Below are 24,193 nucleotides of genomic sequence, written 5' to 3'. Positions count from 1 at the left end.
CGTTTTGAAGGTCATATTCTTACATTCGGTCTCTCATCCTCTCACAGGCGTCCTGTTACCTGAAGCAGGAGAAGTTCAAGCAGGCTGAAACTCTGTACAAAGAGATCCTTACCCGTGCACATGAGAGGGAGTTTGGCTCTGTAGACGGTAAGACACACACAGTAATCAAGTATCGTCTGTCGTTTGATGTAAAGGTGAATGTTTTCACGCTGCTGTCATCATTTTAGTTGAAAAGCTTCTGAAAACAACAATGACCTTTCAGAAGAATGCTCTAATGGTTTGAGCCAGACCATACCCTGCTGTCTGCCTGAATGTCAGTCAATATTTTTTTTGACCTGCGTGTGTCTGATGGTTGGTTGTTGTTTGTCTCTGACTGCAGATGAGAACAAACCCATTTGGATGCATGCGGAGGAGAGAGAGGAACAGAGCAAGGTGAGAGACTGTGTGTGTGTGTGTGTGGTGTGGTGTGGATGATGGAGAGTCCACTTTCACTAAGGGCCATGGTATTAGTCACTGCTGATGCTGTGGATTAACTTTCACAACTGACAGGGGAAAGTGTTTCCGTCACGGTGTGAAAGGTTTATCGATTTAGACAGCTGAAGAAGAAATCGTGACCGACCGTAATCTCTCAATTTACCACCACTAAACACTCTAAACACTCATGTATTTTGGGGCCGCATTACCGATCTCTCAAATCGGCTAATTTCATCTTTTCATATCTGATATAATCCAAATCTCCTTTCACGGTTCAGTGTCATTTGTCAAGTATTAGCTGGAATATTTAGGCTGTTAATTAATGACCAACCATTTTACTATGGTGGTAGATTTCTGTCATTAGCGTTTGAAGTCCTTAAATCCTGACAACTGATGGATGTGGTGGTTCATCTCTAGGGAAAGCAGCAGGACGGCTCCCCGTTCGGAGAGTATGGAGGCTGGTACAAAGCCTGTAAAGTAGACAGGTCAGTATTAAGTATGGAAACTATAGTGGAATGCCTATGGACCTGTATGTGATTACATTAGTTCATGATGTGTTTATAATGTCTGCCCCCAGCCCCACAGTGACCACCACCCTGAAGAACCTGGGCGCCCTCTACAGGCGGCAGGGTAAATTTGAGGCGGCAGAGACCCTAGAAGAGGCCGCTATGCGTTCAAGAAAACAGGTGTGACCACTGTCCTCTTCTGCCACTTACCTGCCTGAATAATAGATTTAATAGCCCAGGGTAATAATAGCCCAGGGTAATGTGAAACCGGATGTGAACAGACTGGAGGAGTATCGTTGGTCCAGCTGTCTAAACTGAAATATTAGCAGGTCTTGGTTTTCATCTGTTGTAAACCAATCCATAACAAAATCCAACACATGATGCGATGTTGATCACTGAGAATGTTTTTTTTCTGTGTTTGTACGTGTTTATTTGGTTCATAATGTGTGTGTGTGTGTGTGTGTGTGTGTTTCCTGTCCACATGGCCAGGGTCTGGACACGGTGCACAAACAGCGTGTGGCGGATGTTCTGAGTGAGCCAGAGGCGCGGGAGAAGCAGTGGAGCCGTGAGAGCCTGACCTCCGTCAAGTACGAGAGTGGCCCGGACGGGGGCGAGGAAGTGAGTATGAGTGTGGAGTGGAACGGGGTAAGTACAGTACACAGCCCAGGCCACACACAGGGAGTAGGGAGGGGTACAGACACACCCCTTAGATCCTCCTAGAGAAAAGCCCAATTGGGATGGAAAATATTTGATATGATTGGCTTTGTGATTAATATCTCATCTGATTTCTCTATTTGCTTTGAAAACGTCTCTAGAAATGATCAATGTTAAGATTATACATTACAATTGATGATTTATTTAAGCTACTAATGAGCAGTGAACAGTGGCTTTTGTCAAGGAGGATATATTACTGTACATTTCAAGTTATTTCTTACCTACTCTTAAAGTGCATATCCTCTACCACTTGTCAATTATTTGATGAGGACTGAGTTGCCAGTGGTAACCTTGGTGGTAAATGTCCTAGATTCTATATGACTCCATACTATTTGTGTGATAGCTAAAGTTATAATGCTGATTGACTGTCTGGCTAGTTTGTAGTTATAATCACCTCCTCTGTTCTATACTAATGCTTCTAGTCTACACTCATGCTTATAGTCCTCAACTGAGTGAACACTCCAGCTGCTTACATAAAATTACTTCTCAAACCTTTGTGCCAGCAAGTTACTGTGTCTAGTATAGAAGTCATATGTTTTGTATGGTTCTATTTTGTTTTCAGCAAACAGTATATTGCACACAACGAACTCGTCCTTTCCATGCATTAGCCTGGAAAGGTATGCTATTCCCACGGGCTCTATCCGATTACTGCAGTAAAGTCCTCTTGGTCACAGCATATGTTTGCAAATCACACCACACTCTCTGCTGTAGTCTGCTATTCAGAACTGCCCTGCTCCCATAGCAACAGTAGTCGTAGTGCCCAAGACAACCAATCAGCATCTCCTCCTTGGAGTCCCCTGCCTGCCTGGTCTGCCCTCAGCTCAAGGCTCCGGGGAGACTGGGCTCAGGCACATTCGTAACCTGTGTTCTCTACTGTACTGCTCACCTATCGGACTGTCTGTCAGACACTAACCTGTGTGTTAAACAACACCTCTGTCGCCATGGTGACTCATTCATGTTCTCATCACTACTGATGCATGTGGGCTCTGTACTGTACATCTTCAATGTCCCTCTGACACTTTCATCATGTGTGTTTGTGTTTACTGTATGTGCCTCTCCTGCCCATTGGTCGCTGCTTAGGTGTGTGTGTGTGTGTGTGTGTGTGTGTGTGTGTGTGTGTGTGTGTGTGTGTGTGTGTGTGTGTGTGTGTGTGTGTGTGTGTGTGTGTGTGTGTGTGTGTGTGTGTGTGTGTGTGTGTGTGTGTGTGTGTGTGTGTGTGTGTGTGTGTGTGTTTGCGCTCAGACACAGTATGTGTTTGTGTGACCTGTAGAGCTGAAACCTCTGTCAGACACACACAGTACATACTGGTAAGGATGGATGGACAGACTTAAACATGTATGATGATTGTGATACAGTACCCCTGCTGTCTTTTTCTCTGCATCCAGTGGCAGGTTATTACCAGCCAGAGTGGTGGGACAGCATTCAACCTGTACAACCTGTCCCATTATTCTAGCTGATTCTGAGTGTCTATTTACTGTCTGCATCCCTTTGTCTGTGCATGCAGTGCTGTGGTGGGCTAACTTGTTGTTTCCTCTCTGAGAAAAACCTGTACTACTGTGTGTGTAACTATGATTTAAGTGTGCTAGAAAACAGACTGTTCCCCAGACACAGTATCTCTCCAAGAATACCCCCTTCACTTCTGCTTTGTTTGGTGTTCTGTCACCCACTTTAGTCCAATTTTCCATTTGTTTGTCGTCTTTTTGTTTTTTTACGGAGCTTTGATTTGATTTGCCCATGGATGAGCCTCATGTCCTCTGAACTTGGCAATGGAAAATGGCTGATGGCTTTGTACAGGGAATTGACTAATGTTTATTATAGAAACCTAACTGGGTTAGAACACACAGGCAGTTGTTTTAGTTTAGTTTGGGGTTATAGTCACATTGTTGGTTGTTTTGTGGATTAACTTCACAGTTTTTTAGATCGGCTGAATTGAGCCTGTTATATTCATTAACTATAGTTCTATTCATTCGCTTTCCAAATGACACAAGTACCAAATGTACCATCATGACCAGGATACTGGTTAGCTCATACTGGCTAGGACCTCAGTGTATTGAGAGATACTTTAACTGACCATTTAGGCTCTGAGGTCAAATGAGCAATTCCAAATCCATGCTGCCTTTGCTTCAGTTGGATGCACTTGATAAGGGATTCAAGTGCCATAAGGACTGATCTAATTCACTCCTCAATTCGTTTTTAGGCTACTATTTTTACCATTGGTCCCTGGATTTGTGTGGTTGCTTAGAGTTTCCTTTGCCCTATAAATCTCGTTAGCTGTTGCTAGTTTTGAGTGCTGATGCCTTCTGCAGTTGTAAAGCACCGCCACAGCCCTACCTGGAGAAATACTGTCTCTGTAGGGGAAACACTGGCTGACTGCTCTCTGTCTGTCTGTCTGACACTGCTCTCTGTCTGTCTGTCTGACTTGCTCTGCTTTCCTTCTCTTCCTCATTTTCTCACTTTACTCTACTTCATCTTCATCTCTGTTTTTCAATACCCTCTTCTGCCTCTCTTGGTATTCCTTTAATTTGTCTCTCTTTCTTTCTTCCTCTCTCTCTGCACCCTGTCTGACCGGCAGGCATAATCCCAGATGCCTTGTTGTGGTTCTAAGTACTTGTCTTCTGCATGACGGACGCCAGCTCGCCTGCCACCCCTCCAGCTTTGCAGTTGTGTCTTCTCTTCAGGCTCTTCTCTCCTCCTCTGGGCTGTCTGTCTGGTGACTCTACTGGGCCAAGCTGTCCCTAGTTCTATCCTCCTATCCACTGTCAATGGGACCAGGGGACAGGGGGGCTGGGCTCTATGTCTCAGAACCAAACCAAGCCACTCCTGCCTCCTGCCATTACCTTATCTTGCTCTTTGCTATACTTAAATACTCTGTCTCCTCACTATCTGTTCTATCTCTCAGTAGGGTGTGTGTGATGTTGCGTTTCCAGCATTTACTAGAAGTAATGATGCATACCGGTCTGCTTTTGCTCATAGTGATTTAACTAACATACTGTGAATTCTATGAGTTGGTGGCATGATCATCATACTGTATGCTCCCTCAGAGTACCGTGGTGGCTCTAGGCTGCTGTCCAGTTTCTTTAGTAGTGTTTGATCCTGTGCTCCATATGGTCCTATTGATGTCAAACTTAACAGTGTTGTCATGTCCTGATCAGGAGGGGGTGTCAGAAGACAATGCAGCTCCTGTGTACTCCTGTCTATACAGAGCCAGATGGTGGGAGGGGATGGGGAGTGTAGAGGGTGGTATAGGACAGAGGGGTGGGACATGCCTCACTCTGCAGAGTGGAATCTGGACACTTCTCTTCATGGCTCCTACTAATCTACTCTGTCCTGTCTGTGCTTCTTATAGTATGTATCTCTTAAATACTAATAAAGCGTAACTCTTTGCTCACCCACATCTTTGCCTGTAGCCTCTTTGTGTGCTCTCTTTCTCTCTGCTGTGTGTGTGTGTGTGTGTGTGTGTGTGTGTGTGTGTGTGTGTGTGTGTGTGTGTGTGTGTGTGTGTGTGTGTGTGTGTGTGTGTGTGTGTGTGTGTGTGTGTGTGTGTGTGTGTCTAAATCTTGATGGTAGAGATCAACTCCGGGACCATGGTAAAGTGACCCCTCCTTCTTTTCCTTCTCTTCTCTATGGTGGTGTCCTAGTGGATAGGTCAGAGGTTAGGGGTCAGAGCTATGTGAATAACCACAGAGCATGAAAAGCTGTTACTCCAAGATCTGATCAGGATGGATATTGCTACCTTGTTGTAGATGAATAAAGCATGAAAAGCTTTAGAAGGAATTTACATTGCTCTGCTCTGTTGACCCAAGAGAACTATTGTGAGCATAACCTTATACAATGTTTTCGGAGGGCTTCTCTAATTTCTTTATAGCATCATTTCTGAATAGCACACGGATGAGGCCGACATGTTTTGTCTCAACAGAGAGTCTAATCGGATGCACATGCAAAAACAAGCACATGCACAGTCCATCACATATGCAGACAGAAGAAGTTGCTGAACCAATTCTCTGTATTTTGATTGTGCGTGCATGCATATCTGTACTGAGTATGCGTGCATGTGGGGGTGTGTGCAACTCTGCATGCATGTTTGTCTCTACCTGTGTGTATGCAAGATGTGAGTGTGAAAGTAACCCTCTGACCTCTCTCATCAGGACGGTTCCGGCTCTCTGAAGCGGAGCGGCTCCTTCAGTAAACTCCGTGCCTCTATTCGCCGCAGCAGTGAGAAACTGGTCCGCAAGCTGAAGGGTGGCAGCTCACGGGAGTGGGACCCCAAAAACTCTGGGTAACTATTCTCCTCACCTTTGACCCCTTCATGCACAGTTAGTTAAATAAAGGTTAAATAAATATTATTTTTCAAAAAAAGTATTTTTTGTATTTAACCTTTATTTAACTAGGCAAGTCAGTTAAGAACAAATTCTTATTTACAATGATGGCCTACCCCAGCTAAACCCTAACCCGGACGATGCTGGGCCAATTGTGCGCCACCCTATGGGACTCCCAATCACGGCCGGTTGTGATACAGCCTGGAATCGAACCAGGGTCTGTAGTGACTGCTCTAGCACTGAGATGCAGTGCCTTAGATTGCTGCGCCACTCGGGAGCCCCAGAAAAGACTAAGCCACCCTGCTCCTGGAGGGATCTCTACTCTGCTGTGGGTTAACTCTGGTGTAACTCTGAGTCCTGTTTGGCACAGCTAATGATCCACTGGGGGTTGCACTAACTAACACATTCAAGAGCCTGTTACTTGTGCATTTTCACTTGCATACACTATGAATGCCACATACTGTGACTGGTACAGACTTTTACTGGCTCAATGTCACGCTCTAGAAACAGGGTACTATTCCAGACTACATTGCCTGTGTGGATATGTCCAGTGAGGGAAGTGCTTTGAGCTGACAGGCAGAGCAAGTCGGACTGATTCTGAAACTACAGAGGACTCCGACTCCTAGTGCCTCAGTCAGCAGTGAGCTTCTCTATTTTATGTCCTTATAACTTGTATAAAAAGTAACATCTGCTTTAAAAATAATAATGGTTTTTCCACAAAAATAGTGAACTAGGCCATTATTACTCCTGTATGAGCGGAGAAAAATACTCACATACGCACAACGCAAAACAACCTCCCATGTGTACACAGAGTACTCTCAATCAGCTGTGAGGGACAATCTGGCCTAGAGACAGGACTAAATAGAGAATGGTTAAGAGCTCTAGATGACCAAACGACTACTAATTGCCTGCTTTGAAATGCCTGCATATGAAAACCATATTTTATTTGTTTTCCTTTTTTCACCACATTTTCAAAAGAAGGTGCAAATATCAGTGTTTTTTTTGTGAATTTATTTTTGTCTGCATGGGCATTTTGTTTTATTTTAATATTCTAATACATCTATCTATGCTGTGTTTTATTTATGACTAATAAACTTTTCCAAGTGAATGGCTACTGCATGCCTCATCTGTTTGTTGACATTCTGTTTTCTGACTCATTTTCCTCTCTTCTGCTCTTTCTGTCACAGACCATTTTAACGTTCCTAACTCTTTATCAATGACGATTTAACCCCATTATGATGACCTCTCTAATCCAGGAGACAGTAGAGCGCTGTATCAACAGAATTCAATGAACTTGGCACAGAATACTACTCCCTTTAATCAATTTGTTGTCACACTCTCTTCAACTTTTGTTAAGTGTGTCCTTTAACCCATATGTTATGATTTAGCTCATAGAGATGGCTTTATGTATTTGTGTCGGGGCATTGTCTGGGGAAACTAACCCGTGAGTGAGTCTCATTTTTGTTATTAACCCACATACCATCTCCATGGGCCACATGTCCCTCTCCTCACCCCTGACTCTTGACCCCTCAACCCGGCTCTCACTGACATCTCCTTGCATGCCACTGTTCTGGGTGCAGCATGAAGCGAGCCAGCTCACTGGGTGTTCTAAACGTGGTGGACAAGGCTACCGGAGACCTCTACCAAGTAAGGAGCCTAACTGTCTCTCTCACTCCATCTTTCACATCACTCAATCTTTCCCCATTTTTTCCCCGGGTCTCTTCTCCCTCACCATCCCCTGTGTTAATTTTCCTCCCTCTTTCTTACACACTACTCTCTGAGACTTTATGAAACAACAATTCCCCAATGGTCCTCTTGGTTGTGATCTGTGGTCAAGCTGGCCCTTGCCCCTGTCCACCTGTGCAGTCATCTCAAAAACTGGTCACTAATGTAATGACTAACATGTTTCTCATTGTGTGTACACTAATCTATAACCCCTTAGTCACAACTCACAGTAATAAATGATGTGCACGGTAGATGTAGGAAATGATACCTTTTGACAGTTGATTTATGTGGCTGTAATGAGGAAATTAGACTTAAGGTGAACCAGGTATAGTAGTCTGTAATCAGATGATCAACAGCAACCATTCAAAATTCTACTTGCAACGTTCTACATTAATTGACTCCAATGTTAATCCTTTTATAAACTGACTGCTATCAATTGTTCACCACGATAAATATGACTGGATTTATTTGAGAATATGCATCACTGGACTATGGTACCATTCTACATGATGGGATATTGGTTCTGCCAACCTACCATACGATAAGGGTGTGACTGCAGTACAGTAGTGCACCAGATTTCAGCATATTGGCATCTCATTTATATTGTATACTACATTCCCCCAAATACTTCAACAGTAATCAATCATGAACCCTTCATGTCTGTATTCCATATTCAAGCAAAACAGACCTTTTCTCCATGGAAATGTGAAGGATGTTTTGTCTGTGATGTGGACCGTGTACATTAACTGTTTCTCTTTAGTTCTTCAACCTATTCTGAACCCTATGCCCTCTCTGCTGCCTACTCTAGGAGCGAAATAATCATCTGAGAAAGAGTCGTGACCTGAGTGCCAGCCACACTGACCTGGCGCATTGAAGGTCAGAACTCAGAATGTTCCAGTGGAGAGGTGACAGAGGTCATGGGGTCAGTCTCCTGAACAACCCCCTCCCCGTTGTAGGTATACAGCTGGCTACAGTACGTAGGTTTCACAATCTCATTGCACTTTGATCTCATCACTGGTTAGGTGTTTTTATTGAAATGTTTTCTCTTTTTTTCTATCAATATATATTGAGCAATATGAGATGAGTTATAATGAATGACAAATGTATAACGCTAAGTCAAGTGTAAATGTGTGTGTGTGTGGATGTAAGTATGCACCTATATTTTATAGTTAAGTGCTCAAATGAGAGAATGTTCATTTTTGTATTTTCTGTGTGTGTGGTTACTTTGTCCTACCTTACCTCCACAGATCTAAATCGTAACTTAAATCATTTGGTTGTCACTTGAATGGAATATGTGAGCAGTTCAGGAGGTCCCAATAGAGTACTTAACTCTGCTGTCTCACCCCCTTTCATCCAAATTGATGTCCTGTGTGTTCTTATTGAAGTGCTAGATGTGCTTGTTGTATTAAGTTTTATGTTTTACATTTGGGTTGTGTAAATTATGGTTTATTTTATTTCCTATGCTGATCTGGGGAATCTTATTTCTTTGTATCAGAGGTCTATAAAAACTGATAGCTCTGCTTCTAGTTTCATGATGTTACTGCAATGTCAAGAGACTGCTCAAAATGTATGTGAAGTTATGAGGCAGGATCGTTCTGTTGGCACATTAAGTAGATCTGGTCGATTTCTCAGGATTGTCACAGAACAGAAGATGGCTAGCGAAGCTAGTTTTGATATACACTGACTGCACTAGATATTTAACACAAAAACCTGTTACAATCAAATGCATTTTCCAGTAATAGCATACAAATATTGTTACAATCTGGAGTAAAGACATTGTTTACTAATTTGTACCAATCTGTTTCAGTATGTTGAATGATGAATCAAGAGTAAGACTATGTATAAAGAGTGAAATTAAGCTGAAGTACTTGGACTTCATTAGATTAAATATCCAACCAAAAAATTCAACAAATGTTTTTATTTATCCATTATAGGACTTGCTGTCACCCCCACATTTACATCGTTTTACTTTGTTCTCAAAACTTTCAAGTTAATGTTTGCTCGTTTCCGAAGTGTGCCTTTTTTAGGTCCACAGACATGATCCTACTGACATGGGTTTGGGTTGCTTGTTGGGTGGACTGTTAATGTGGTCTGTTGATGGGGATGTGTGATAGCGTTCTCTTATGTAAGGAAGGTGACTGTTACATTTGACTTCAGACATCATAGGCCCAGGAACCTCCCCAGTCCCTCACCAGGATGACTTAAAGAGGGGTGAAACATTACTAATTAGGGTTAAATTGACAAGACCGGTTACACTATCCAAGGAACAGGACATATTTTTATGATAAACAAGCAAGTTGTCATGAGCAGAGTGAACCATGGAGTAGTGAGTAATTTGCAAGTAATCCTATGAGCAGTGGTACAATGGCTGCGTTTACACAGGCAGCCCGATTCTGACCTTTTTTCCACAAATTGGCATTTTGGCCAATCACATGAGATCTTTTTCAGCGCTGATCCGATTGGTCAAAAGACCAGTAAATAAAACAAATAGCAGAATTAGGCTGGCAGTGTAAACACAGCTTCTGAGTCACTTGAGGTGGTGCACAGAATCTTATGGAGAAGGACAACACGCCCTGAACTAGTGAAACACTGCTGGGAAATCTTAATGATGACATCACCCTATTATTTGTGACACAGTCAATGCACCAGACTGTCCAAGTTAACTTTTTTTTGTTTGGGGTTGGGCTTGAGTGTGTGTATGTTTGGGGATGTCCTGGGCTAGACTGGCAATAGGAACACAATTGGTAACTACCCAAACTTCCAGCCCCTTTCCCTTAGGATGACTGTTGTGCTGGCCTGATCCATTTAGCCTGACCTGTGGTGAAGTGTTTGTTCTGAAAAAATATATTATATGGTATAAATTGTTTGAATAAAACTATACAAATGTTTTTCTTAGTCTCTCTATGATTCTTTGGTCTGATAAATGAGCATGATCACAGAGCAGAGCATGGCAGTGGAGAGAGGAGATACACACAGGAGAATTATCGTTCTCTCAGCGCCCCCTACTGGATGTTCATTAAATCCAACGACTATTAAATACCCTATCTGTAATCCTCATACAAACACTTCAAAAGTGATCATGTTTTATCGAATCTAAAATCTTGAATGAGTCTTGAACAAATTGAAAAAATATACAATATTAGAATGCAGGTGGAGGGTTTGAGGTGGCTGGGAGTGCATCAGACACTTCCCTGAAGTATGTGTGGTGCCTCCACTCATCTCACTTCGGTCTCCCCAAGTAGAGCCCCACCAGCCACTATACTTACATTTAATTAACAAGGTATTACACACTGACAACAGTATTTAAGTGGCAGTATCCAATGTAAACTCAGCAAAAAAAGAAATGTCCCTTTTTCAGGACCCTGTCTTTCAAAGATAATTTGTAAAAATCCAAATAACTTCACAGATCTTCATTGTAAAGGCTTTAAACATTGTTTCCCATGCGTGTTCAATGAACCATAAGCAATTAAGGAACATGCACCTGTGGAACGGTCATTAAGACTAATAGCTTACAGACGGTAGGCAATTAAGGTCACAGTTATGGAAACTTAGGACACTAAAGAGGCCTTTCTACTGACTCTGAAAAACACCAAAAGAAAGATGCCCAGAGTCCCTGCTCATCTGCGTGAATGTGCCTTGGGCATGCTGCAAGGAGGCATGAGGACTGCAGATGTGGCCAGGGCAATAAATTGCAATGTCCGTACTGTGAGACGCCTAAGACAGCGCTACAGGGAGACAGGGCGGACAGCTGATCTTCCTCGCAGTGACAGACCACAAGTAACAACACCTGCACAGGATCGGTACATCCGAACATCACACCTGCGGGACAGGTACAGGATGGCAACAACTGCCCGAGTTACACCAGGAACGCACAATCCCTCCATCAGTGCTCAGACTGTCCGCAAAACTGTTTGCAATAAAATGCAAATTAATTACTTAAAAATCATACAATGTGATTTTCTGGATTTTTGTTTTAGATTCCGTCTCTCACAGTTGAAGTGTACCTATGATAAAAAATTACAGACCTCTACATGCTTTGTAAGTAGGAAAACCTGCAAAATCGGCAGTGTATCAAATACTTGTTCTCCCCACTGTATATATAAAGATATCTTTATCCCATTAATCAACAACATGAAAGCAGATCTAATTAAATGGAACAATCTTCCCATGAATCTTACTGATAGAATAAACATCTTTAGAATGGCATGGCTCCCAAAGTTTTTATATTTATTTTATTTTTAACAGACTATATGGCCAAATATAAATCTGAATAGTCAAGTTTTACATATCAACTCGCCACCCATGCCCATGCCCATGCTTATCCCCAGAATCGTTTCACATGTCTGTTGTCAACGGATGGAGCTAAGAACAATAACATATTAATCGTTAGAACACTATAACAAATGGAAGAAAAGAAACGGATTCTAAAAGAATGCCCAAAAACCACACCCCATGGAACAATCCTTGCATAGTTTTCAGAATTCACTGATTGGCCCACATGGAAAACTACAGGCATAGAAACCGTAAATTGCTTTTTATTTAATGGTTGTATGTATTTCTTATAATCAAAAAAGCATGTAGGATTTTCTATTGCAAAGAAATTGTTTCATGAGCAAAAACATGACTTTTTTGACTGGCACAGCCAATGGGTGGCGTCATAAAACCAAAACAACATCACTTTGCGTTTGCTCCAGTTTTTTTTTTATACCTTTATTTCAACAAGGAACACAGACTGAGACCAAGGTCTCTTTTACAGCTGGGCCCTGCGTATACATGTTTACACATACAGTTTAGGTACAATGATTAAGAAACTACACAAGACAAACAAAACGATCACAGATAACACAAAAAAATACAGCAACAGATTACATTTACACATAGGTTATTTCCCTAACAGCACAATAGCATTACCCGAAACAGTTACAAGCAATACAAAAATAAAAATTCTCCAATAAATATTTAAAATGGGCAAGGGGGACAAGAGTCAAGTTTAAGTTTAGTCTGCAGGCTATTCCATAGTCAAGGAGCGTAACAGGAAAAGGCAGCCATACCCAACTCTGTGGAAATCGCATGGGCCTCAAGTGTAATCCATGCTTGAGACCTGGTTTTAGGAATTCTAATTCTAATATTGATGAGTGATGATAAATAAGAAGGTAGCTTATTCAGAAGTGCTTTATTGACAAACACGAGAGCATGTTTTTCTCGTCTCACGGACAGCGAAGTCCAACCCACATTTTGATATAAAACGCAATACAGTTCATCACATGACATCAGTAATTTTACTCCAAGTATTTATATTGGATAACGGATATGTCAATCAATTAAATAGGCGTGTCTTTGGGGTATGGGCGGATTTTTTTAATTTTTATAATTGCTGGTTGTGGAAAAATGTCTTCAGTGCCTGATGGCAAGAAATTGGTTCGAAGCCCAAGTGGACTTCGAATGGTCCCGGAGAATGGAGCGTTTAACAGCCCTTTTTCGTTAGATGAACCTCAGTGGGTCCCGGACAAAGAGGTAAGTGACTATTGGGGCTGAAATAACAAGAGGGCAACGCCGCTCAGACAAACGGACTTGGCCCCCTGAACTGGGCGTTTGCATACTTGCTGCTGCTGGCCACTCAGTACAATAGGGTCAAATATTTGTATAACTAGCTAACCAAAGTTAGTAGACCAGACTCATTGTTCTATCTGGTAGGGTTGTCACTAGCTAGTTACCACAGTCACAATTGTCTATTGTAAAAAAAAAAAAAAAAAGGCATAAGGATAACGTTAGCAGTGTGGTTAGGGTTAGGTTAAAATCTAATTTGAAGAAGATAATTGTAGAAATAGCGGGGTTTCGTTTTAACAGTGCTCTGCAGTTTGTTAACTGTAAATGCCAAGCGCTACCGGTAGCTAGCCACAGTTGTTAACGTTCTAAAGTAGGCAACATGGAGCCATCACTAACGTTACAGTAGCTAACGTTAGCTAGCTACAGTATTTTGCAACTCCAACAGGGTCTACCAAAATAGAGAACAAAAGCTGTCACCTGCCTCGGCAAGTAATTGCTGTTCATATGACGGCAAGTTAGCTTAAAACCTTATTTCTCGCCTTCTCTGCGAGATGTACACATGCCAGTGGTCCATGATCTTGGGTCTACATTTGAAAGCACTGTTTTGTTGTCAGTGATGCTGCCCTGGACTGCAAGAGAATGTCAAAGAAAGGGAACAATGGAGGGTGTGAGGGAATGAATGTGGGGGATGGGCATGGGACATGGCTGTGTGATGGAATACAGTAATCCTTCCCAGCAGCTTCACACCTCACTGCCTCTCCACCTATGTGTGTTTGAATGGTCACAGCTTTAAGATGTGGTGGTATTAAAGTAACTATCGAGTGTTTCCACATTTCTATGAAATATGATCGATAATTAACTACAATTCAAATTTTCTCCCTTCCAGATAATGGTAATTAACTATGTTGAATAGTAATGGGGGGGGAAATCAAAACAGTTACAAATCGGGATTGTTTTAGTCAAAATGATTTGATGTATTGTCAATAACAATTATTTTTGTGCTAGTTAGCTGTACCTGCACCAACTCCAGTATTTTTCCTTCATAGCATGTTCTCCATCTTTTTAAATAGGGAGACAATTAGTTTTCAGCACTTATTTCCATGACATCAAAACTTGTTTTCTCATGAAATATGGTGAGCAATATGTTTGGAACATTGCATTGCAATAAAATCCGTATCGAATTAGGGGATGTACCAATATGACATTTTTGGCCGATTCTGGTATTTTCCTTGACAAAAAAAACGATACCGATATTTACAATTTCAGCAGCCTTTTAAACATTCTAGTACAGTTAAATAGTTAACACACACAGCAGTCTAAGGCACTGCTTCTCAGTGCAAGAGGTGTCACTACAGTCCCTGGTTTGAATCCAGGCTGTATCACATCCAGCTGTGATTGGGAATCCCATAGAGCGGCGCACAATTGGCCCAGCGTCGTCTGCGTTTGGCTGGGGTAGGCCGTCATTGTAAATAAGAATTTGTTCTTAACTGACTTACCTAGTTAAATAAAGGTTACACACACACACACACACACACACAAAAGTTATTTTGTTGGCATTTCCGCATGTCCCCATTACCAGTAAATCATCATCAAAACCTATTTCTTTCACTTACTTGCTGTGCTGTTTCATTGTTAAGTTGTTCAGTCTCAACCAGGATTTCATCATACATGTCAAGCAGTGAAGCTTCAGCTCTGTCCGTTGCCTCTTCTTCTGTGCGTTTTTCTTCGGTCCGTTTCCATCTTGTCCAGCTGTGTATGTAACATTTCACGTAAAACCTGTTTCTTGTCTGCATCGAAGTAGCGGTCATTGTACCTAGCATCGAGCATGGTGGCAACACTGTAAAGAGGCTCGGCGAGAATGGCACCGAATTGCTTGTTCACAGCCTCGAGTACTTTTGTAAGTTTTAACCCCACAGTTTGTCAGCAGTTTTGTTGAGCAGGCCTTTCAATGCCATGACAGAGGGTATCACGTCTGCTGCAGACACAGTTGAGCTTATTTCTCAAGTCAGTTGTTCAAATGGTGCTAAGAGTGTGTTCATGTTTCCAAGTTTCAAACATGTTCTCAAATGCCATTGAAATGGCAGCAGCGGTATGAGAACCAGCACATTCTTGAACATGCAATACGGCTTTCCTCTGTACAAAATCCTCATCGACCCACTGTGCTGTCAGACTCAGCATGCTCATGGGGCTGACATCGCTGGTCCAAATGTCAGTCGTGAAGCTAATACCAGTGACACCCATAACAAGTAGCTCATAGATGTGCATTATAACAATACTGTGTAACTCCGGTAGGACAACATCTGAAAAATAGTGCCTACTTGGTAGTGTGTACCGGGGCTCGAGGTGCTCGACCAGTCGGCGAAAGCCAACATCATCAACGACAGATCGGTTGATTGTCAAGGGCAATGAATTCCATTATCTTGGTGTTAATGGATTTTGCCTTTGAGTTGTCTCGCTGAAATTTTCTTACTCTTATATATGACTGCTTGACTTGAACTTGTTAAGTTGTTGGAAGTGTGCCCTTAGTATTTTTCTGCTTTTGTTCTCTGTTGCTCTATTTTTCGTGGCATCATTACGTCATCTACACACTTTATATAGGTAATACCTATTAGGTATGCACGTCAGCTTTGACATCGGTTTTTCACATCGGCGTTAAACTAGACATCGGGCCGATGTTGGCATTTTTAGCTCATATCGTCCGATTCCGATATGCTCACCAATGTATTGTGCATCTCTATATCGAATCGCAATACATATCGTATCGGCACCTAAGTATCGCGATAACTTATCGGGAGGTCCCTGGCAATTCCCAGCCCTAATGTTAAAAAGCAGCTTTTCTGAGTTGGAATAGTGTGGGCATACACATGTCATGAAAAATATTCATGCAAGTAGACTGATGATTGGCCAGCTCGTCCTGAGGAAATGGCAAGCATTTTTTTAAAACATCTGTTTGAGATACGTGTTTGAGTTGGGGTTTCTCTCTCCAATTTCTGCTTTGGCCACATATGAGTATAGGATGAGTCAACAACATTATTTGGGTATGAGTTAACAGAATATTCACTTTTTTTAAAGTGATATTTTCATTGGACAGTTACTTTAAAACAGTCAGTGTTACTTTACAGTCTGGGATTATGCTACTATGAGGTTTGTGATGATTGTGTTATTGAAAGGGAGAGGTATTTTGGTAATCCATTTAAACTGTGATAGAGGTTGTTGTGTCCATGTTTGAACTTGAGTGAACCAACTAACTGTTGGCTAATGTCCTGTTCCTCTTACAGTGCCCAAGCTGTATGCAGTGCACCAAAAAATTTGACTTCCTTACAAGAAAGGTTTGACTTACTTTACTATGATCCCATAATATATCAGATAAATTACAAGTTATAGGCCTAGGCTTTACCTGACTGTGGACCCAAACTGTTTTTGTAGCCCTTAAATGCTTTTGCAAAGTTAAGATCTCTGGAATGTATGGGACTGTGCATTCCTTCTTTACCCTCATCACTCCCTCTGCATTCCTTCTCCTGTTCTGTTGGTGTTCAGCACCACTGCCGGCGGTGTGGCCGGTGTTTTTGTGATAAGTGCTGCAGTAAGAAGGTGACTCTTCCCCGGATGTGCTTCGTTGACCCGGTCCGGCAGTGTGGAGAGTGCAGCCGGGTCTCCCAGAAGGAAATGGAGTTCTATGACAAACAGCTTAAAGTGCTTATGGGAGGTGAGTTTAAAGGGAAGAATCAATCGTGTCAGGAGGACACCCAAACACACAGACCTGTCTATGTTAACAGCTGTGTGTATAGGGACTGTAGTGAGCAGGGCTAGCCAGTGTGGTTCTAAATAGACTCCTCCACACTGCATCACTCAGCCAGGCCTGTAATGAAAAACCCATTAGCAGCATGATGAGATCCAGGGCAAGGGCTGGTTGCAGTGGCAGGGACATACTGTGGGGAGGGGGAACTGGAGACAAAGGCTTGTAGCATGTTGGACTAATGGGGTCATGTTAGCATGGTCAATCAATGCTGTATTCTTAGTATAACAACACCAGTGGACTGGGAGGTATCTACAGTTTGATGGATTCTTAGGGATTTTTGATTGGCATGCTTGTGTACTCATTTGACTCATTGGTAACATTACTACTTTGTCAAACTCAGGTGGTACATTTATTGTCACTTTGGGCACCTCCGAGAAGTCTGAGACCATGATGTGTCGTCTCTCCAACAACCACAGGTATCGTGAGTGTTTTATATTTCACACAGGCACACAGGAAACGTATCTAGAATGGAGTTATTTAGGTTAATGCTGAAAGTACATGCTTTGATAGAACCACTAGAAAAATACAAATTGTTCACCTGAAAGACTTTCAGTACATCACTTTGTCTCAACTCCTCTCTTGCTCTTTTATTTCTCCCTCTCCTCAGGTATCTCTTCTTAGATGGGGAGAGCCATTTTGAGGTGGAGCTGTCTCGGATCTCCAGTATGCAGGTGTTGACAGAGGAGTCCACCCCCGAAGGTAAGGCTCTGGATCAGATGTCCTGTGGTTGTTAACAGCCTGGCTTTATCTCCCTCAGTACGAGAGTACAGCAGTGATACAGTGCAGCTTGTTGAAAGCTTATTGATCAAGTGACATTATGGCTTCCGGTGGGTGGAGGAACTAGCTCTCTCCTCTTTATGACCAGAAGTGTAATCATAAATCCACAGTAAAATTCTGATTACTTTGTCTCTTCATTGTATTGATTTGAAACCCCATAACTGATCCAACAGCATGGTAAGTACAGTAAGTTGGTGTTGGTACCTGACTGTTTCCTCTCTGCTATATTATTAACACTCTCTCCCTCTCTCACCCTGCCTCTGGGCGGCCTGGCCCTTCTGCTTTTGGCCTTAGAGAATGACATACACACTTACACCAGTCTGCTGGACAGTCAGTATATCTCTGAAGGTTAGCACTGTTATATTCCCTTGCCCCCCACTCTCCCTTATTCATCCCCATCTTATCTTCATCTGCCTGCAGTTTGTGGCCCTGCTTTTGATAAGGATGCCTTTGCCATCATTGTACATGCATTTGATATCAGTGGTAGAACAAAGGCAACATCCTTAAAATCCTTGTCGTATGCATGCTTCCATGGGGGGGGGGTATTATGTGTGTGATTATACACCCAGAGTGAATCTCATTGCCCCTCTGCCTGTCTCATTGCCCCTCATGTTCATTAGGGCACACCATAGCAAATGTACATTGAGTGTACAAAGCATTAGGAACACCTTTATAATATTGAGTTGCACTGCCTTTTGCCCTCATCAGTCTCAAATCATCAGATGATGGACTCTACAAGGTGTTGAAAGCATTCCAATGCCTCCCACATTTGTGTCAAGTTGGCTGGACCAGTCTTGATACACACGGGAAACTGTTTAGCGTGAAAAACCCAGCAGCGTTGCAGTTCTTGAGACTCAAACCAGTGTGCCTGGCACCTAATACCATACCCCGTTCATAGGCACTTAAATATTTTATCTTGCCCATTCACCCTCTGAATGGCACACATACACAATCCATGTCTCGAAGGTTAATAAAGCACGAATTTTTAAGCCGTTTCCTCCCCTTCATAAATTGATTGGAATGTAGATTTTAACAAGCGACATCAATAAGGGATCATAGCTTTCACCTGATCAGTCTGTCATGGAAAGAGCAGGTGTATCTAATGTTTTGTACACTTGCTGTAAGTTCTCATTTTGTTAAGTCTATTGCTAGGTTTCTTTATCATTTTGTTTGTTATTATGTACGTTTCTCGCAAAGTTCATTAGTTTGAACATCCGGTAGCTGTTTTGGTTTCAATCTGAGCTAAAGCCTTGAGTCTATACAAGTATAGTGAGTGTGTTACTGAACCTTGCCTAACTTTGTGTTTTGTATCCAGGTGGAAACTGCAGGGCCAGTGGCATGTTGCTCCACTACAAACCAATGGGCTCTCAGGACCCCAAGCAGCTACGCATGGAGGCAGCAGAGGACAAGAAAACCGCCTCCTCCTGGCTTGCTGCCATGCACAAGGTACACCACAATAACAGTCTGGCTTGTGTTTTAATAGGAATGTTATATTTGACTTAAAATGTATGTTGTGATATCCAAGCTTCAGACCCGCCATTGCGTACTGTGTGTGTATATGGCTGTATAGTTATTTTGTATAGCTCTGCCTGTACTACATCTGTTCCCTAACAGGGTGCCAAACTGCTGTATGAAGCTCGGGACCAGTGACTGGGTTAAATGCGGAAGACACATTTCAGTTGAATGTATTCAGTTGTACAACTGACTAGGTATCCCCCTTTTCCCTTTCATTGCAAAGATGACTAGAGAGTGAGATGGCAAAGACCAAGTGTTTTCCTTCCTACCCTTAAGTCTCTCATTCTCTAAATGCCGACAGTGCATTTTAGCCACACGTCACTTGAACTATTTGGCCAATAACCCATCCTAATACTGCTATCTATGTAATGCTATAATAGACATAAGACACTTGGCATAACCCTTTCCCTTCACCACCATTAATGTGACAAATTACCTTAAAAGCATTATGTAGGGTCTGTGACACATAGTTCAAGTGAAGTTTCTTTATATATTCTGTCTATGCTCTGCTTTCAGTGCAGACAGATTATTCACTGATTCTAGTGAAATATACACTACCGGTCAAAAGTTTTAGAACACCTACTCATTCAAGTGTTAATCTTTATTTTACTATTTTCTACATTGTAGAATAATAGTGAAGACAAACTATGAAGTAACACCTATGGAATCATGTAGTAACCAAAAAAGTGTAAAACAAATCAAAATGTATTTTATGAGATTCTTCAAATAGCCACCCTTTGCCTTGATGACAGCTTTGCACACTCTTGGCATTGTCTCAACCAGCTTCACCTGGAATGCTTTTCCAACAGTCTTGAAGGAGTTCCCACATATGCTGAGCACTTGTTGGCTGCTTTTCCTTCACTCTGCAGTCCGATTCATCCCAAACCATCTCAATTTGGTTGATCGGGGAATTGTGGAGGCCAGGTCATCTGATGCAGCACTCAATCACTTTCCTTGATAAAATAGCCCTTACACAGCCTGGAGGTGTTGGGTCATTGTCCTGTTGAAAAACAAATGATAGTCCCACTAAGCCCAAACCAGATGGGATGGCGTATCGCTGCAGAATGCTGTGGTAGCCATGCTGGTTAAGTGTACCTTGAACTCTAAATAAATCAGACGGTGTCACCAGCAAAGCACCCCCACACCATAACACCACCTCCATGTTTTACAGTGGGAAATACACATGCGGAGATCATCCGTTTACCCACACCGCATCTCAAAGACATGGTGGTTTGAACCACAAATCTTCAATTTGGACTCCAGACCAAAAGACACATTTCCACTGGTCTAATGTCCATTGCTCGTTTCTTGGCTCAAGCAAGTCTCTTCTTCTTATTGGTAGTGGTTTCTTGGCAGCAATTTGACCATGAAGGCCTGTTTCACAGTCTCCTCTGAAGAGTTGATGTTGAGATGTGTCTGTTACTTGAACTCTGAAGCATTTATTTGGGCTGCAATTACTGAAGCTGGTAACTAATGAACTTATCCTCTGCAGCAGAGGTAACATTGGGTCTTCCATTCCTGTGGCGGTCCTCATGCAAGCCAGTTTCATCATAGCGCTTGATGGTTTTTGTGACTGCACTTGAAGAAACTTTCAAAGTTCTTGAATTTTTCCGGATTGACTGACATGTCTTAAAGTAATGATGGACTGTTGTTTCTCTAAGCTTATTTGAGCTGTTCTTGCCATAATATGAACTTGGTCTTTAACCAAATAGGGCTATCTTCTGTATGGCCCACCACCTTGTCAAAACACAACTGATTGGCTCAAACGCATTAAGGAAAGAAATTCCACAAATTAACTTTTAACAAGGCACACCTGTTAATTGAAATGCATTCCAGGTGACTACCTCATGAAGCTGGTTGAGAGAATGCCAAGAGTTTGCAAAGCTGTCATCAAGGCAAAGGGTGGCTATCTGAAGAATTTCAAATATAAAATGTTTTGATTTATTTAACACTTTTTGGGTTATTGCATTATTCCATATGTGTTATTTCATAGTTGATGTCTTCACTATTATTGTACAATGTAGAAAATAGTCAAAATAAAGAAAAACCTTTGAATGAGTAGGTGTTCTAAAACTTTTGACCGGTAGTGTACATGTATGTATACTGTATGTATACAGTTTATGAAATGCTTTAAATGTAATCCCATCCATTGGATTTTTGTATTAAGTATTTTGTTAAATATTCCTATTTTAACACAACATGCTGTGTATGTACTTTTTACTGCTAAAGTATTTATAGTTTTTGTAGCACTTGTATACTTAATTTTTTTTCTTACAAGATGACTTAAACATTTTGTTCTCATGTTGGCTTGCTTTGCTTATAAATGAATTGCACAACCCCAACAAACTAGCCCTTTAATATAAGGGTAAACTGAAGTGTGAAGCAACACTTTTACTCTTCAGTTTTGTTTGCTTATATCCAACTTATTATGCTTCAAATACCAAACAAAATACTTAAGAGGTTTCATTTTTGACCAAATCTAGAAAGTTACTGATATTCTATGGTTTTACCTTTTTGGATAAAATGTCAAATTTTTGTCATGAGTACTGCTCACATAAGTAGGCTACACTCCTTAATCAATTGTATTAATTTGGTAAAAGGCATGTTGAAATGTTTTTTGCTGGATGTGCTTGAGGCATTGTGTGTAATGAAATGGCATTAATATGGTAATTCACTTAAAGGACCTTTGGTAGTCCTTGCTTAGTTCACAAGGATGTTATCTAGGATGCATTTATTATTTGAAATCGTGTAATCTTTTATACATCCTTGCGCTATGGTTCTGAAGTGATCTACATGCCTATTTGAATTCCCTGATGCTGGACATTGAATCTGTTGCTGCATCATGCAGCAGTATTTGAGATGGTTAGACTCAATTCTTTGTTATCTACATTGTGTTCATTCAAGTTGAAATTTTGCACTAAATGGCATTGTCAAATTGATACATTCAGCAGTTATGAAGTACCACTGCACTTTATGGTCTCTCTTTTTACAATCACTGACCTAATAGTAATTCTATTACCGTTTCTAATTGTATGTGTCAATGTCCTCTTTTTATTGTTAACTCAATAAATGAAAGTGTTTGTAATGGTATCTTCTCATAACATTTGTATTTACAAATCACAGAACCCATGCCAATGAAAAGTGCATTATTAAATAAAAGGTCAGTAATTAATTTTGAAACACCAATTTGATTGGCCCATGGGTAAGGTGGAACAGTACACATGGGACAGCAAGTGTACTCATCTAGCCCTGATAGTCCTACATTTCAGGTTACAAGGTCAGAGCAATACATTAGACATGTAAACCACCTTTTGGACAAATATATTCTGTTTAGAATGGGACAAATATATTCTGTTTAGAATGAGATTATTATGACACTGAAAAGCAACATGTCACCAGAGCCATGTATTTAGATTTGGGCTGTCCATTTAAAAAAAAAATATTTTTTTTAATCGCAGGTTTTGCTGTGATTAATCATTTGCTCAAATTTAGCTATAGTTTTAGATTATTTTATACAAAAAGCGTTCCAAGAATATTGACGTCTTGATTTTTGTCCAATGTAGTGGTAAGCAAAATCTAGTAAATTGTTAAAGCACACTTTCTTTAACCTTAATGTTAACTTGCTTTGACAGAGCCCCACAGTGGTGTCATAATACCCATAAAACCTAGCGGTCAAACAGGGAAATGGATCAAATCGTTTTTCCACCATTCACTTTTCCCATAAGGGATTTTAGATACACTTTAAATATGGGCTGCGTTTCATGTAGGCTTACCCTGGCGTGACGTTTTGATAACCATGTAAATTTCTCTCGGACAAGGTGACTTATCAATATATTCAGTTCTATTTACTCAGATTCGAAAGTGCTAATTAGCATCAAAGTAGACATGCAAGACTACAAATCCCTGCAAGCTCCCGCACGTCATTTCTAGCTGACGCCTTTGCTAACAGGTATTGTGTCAATGTAAAACTTGCACAGGACAGTTCACAGAATTTTGCCAATTTATTCATTACTAAATTTAGGTAACATTAGTTCATCCAGAGATTCTTACCTTTGCTTCGATTCGGCAATCTCGTCCAGACCATCGTGGCATTTTTTTATTTGATTTTTTATTAACAAATCAAAACAGAAAGTACATAAGGGAACACAAGTATATATAGATGATATATAATGGACAATCGAGCTAGGGGGTACAATATCACATTACAATTATCGTGGCATTTGTACTTGTTCATGATAGCCACAACCGGACGTAATTGGGAGTCCTATAAGGCGGCGCACAATTGGCCTAGTGTCATCCGGGTTTGGCTGGTGTAGGCCGCCATTGTACATAAGAATTTGTTCTTAATAACTGACTTGCCTAGTTAAATAAAAATACAAAACTTAGCTAATTAGCATTCCATTTTGTAGGGGAATATATTGATAAGTTACCTTGTCCTAGCGATTTACACGGTTATCAAAACGTCATGCCAGGGTAAGCCTACATAAAAGTGTTTCTAAAATCCCCTGTGGAAAAACGATTGGTACCAATTCCTCCTCCTATGATATAATGGTATTCCGCAAACAAACGTTAAAGGTGCATGCTGCCACCTACTGTGCTGGAGTGTGTGTGGTCAATCACTGTTGACATCATTAGCTCCATATTTCTAAATCCTCCTACCTAACTCAGTACTTCTGAGAAAATAAAAAAGAGCCCTTCTAATAGACCCTTCCCCATTCTCAGAATCCCTACCAACCTCAATGACCCTACACTTCAATCTTTCCCTCTCTTCAAGATACTTACAATATAACATCACATGCTCCACCGTTTCATCGACTACT

At 41.3% G+C, this 24,193-nt stretch overlaps 2 protein-coding genes across 7 annotated transcripts in view; both read left to right on the top strand.

Annotated features, from left to right (window-relative positions):
• The window catches only part of LOC120060352 (kinesin light chain 1-like), a 33,195-nt gene extending 22,572 nt beyond the window's left edge, over positions 1–10,623 (top strand). For 2 of the 6 annotated variants that reach the window (XM_039009586.1, XM_039009587.1), the window contains 8 exons: positions 48–147; positions 380–432; positions 892–959; positions 1,052–1,160; positions 1,470–1,625; positions 5,840–5,970; positions 7,591–7,657; positions 8,544–10,623. In XM_039009586.1, coding sequence (XP_038865514.1) covers positions 48–147; positions 380–432; positions 892–959; positions 1,052–1,160; positions 1,470–1,625; positions 5,840–5,970; positions 7,591–7,657; positions 8,544–8,609 — 750 coding nt within the window. In that variant the 3' untranslated portion in view covers positions 8,610–10,623. Of the gene's footprint in view, positions 1–47; positions 148–379; positions 433–891; positions 960–1,051; positions 1,161–1,469; positions 1,626–5,839; positions 5,975–6,131; positions 6,174–7,590; positions 7,658–8,543 lie in introns of those variants that run through there. The other 4 variants (XM_039009588.1, XM_039009589.1, XM_039009590.1 and 1 more) reach the window with 4 other exon arrangements.
• Positions 10,624–13,087: 2,464 nt separating this feature from the next.
• LOC120059901 (zinc finger FYVE domain-containing protein 21-like) lies at positions 13,088–19,999 on the top strand. Its single transcript, XM_039008973.1, has 7 exons — positions 13,088–13,249; positions 16,561–16,611; positions 16,820–16,988; positions 17,422–17,497; positions 17,689–17,780; positions 19,174–19,304; positions 19,473–19,999. Exons 1-7 carry the CDS (start codon positions 13,124–13,126, stop codon positions 19,506–19,508), a joined length of 681 nt encoding a protein of 226 aa, XP_038864901.1. The 5' UTR covers positions 13,088–13,123; the 3' UTR covers positions 19,509–19,999.
• Positions 20,000–24,193: the final 4,194 nt, after the last annotated feature.

The sequence above is a fragment of the Salvelinus namaycush genome, chromosome 15 (genome assembly GCF_016432855.1).
Source record: "Salvelinus namaycush isolate Seneca chromosome 15, SaNama_1.0, whole genome shotgun sequence".
In the NCBI taxonomy this organism is placed as follows: Eukaryota; Metazoa; Chordata; class Actinopteri; order Salmoniformes; family Salmonidae; genus Salvelinus; species Salvelinus namaycush.
The sequence above is the reverse complement of the archived record's forward strand: the minus strand, read 5'-3'. Positions and strand labels throughout refer to the sequence as shown.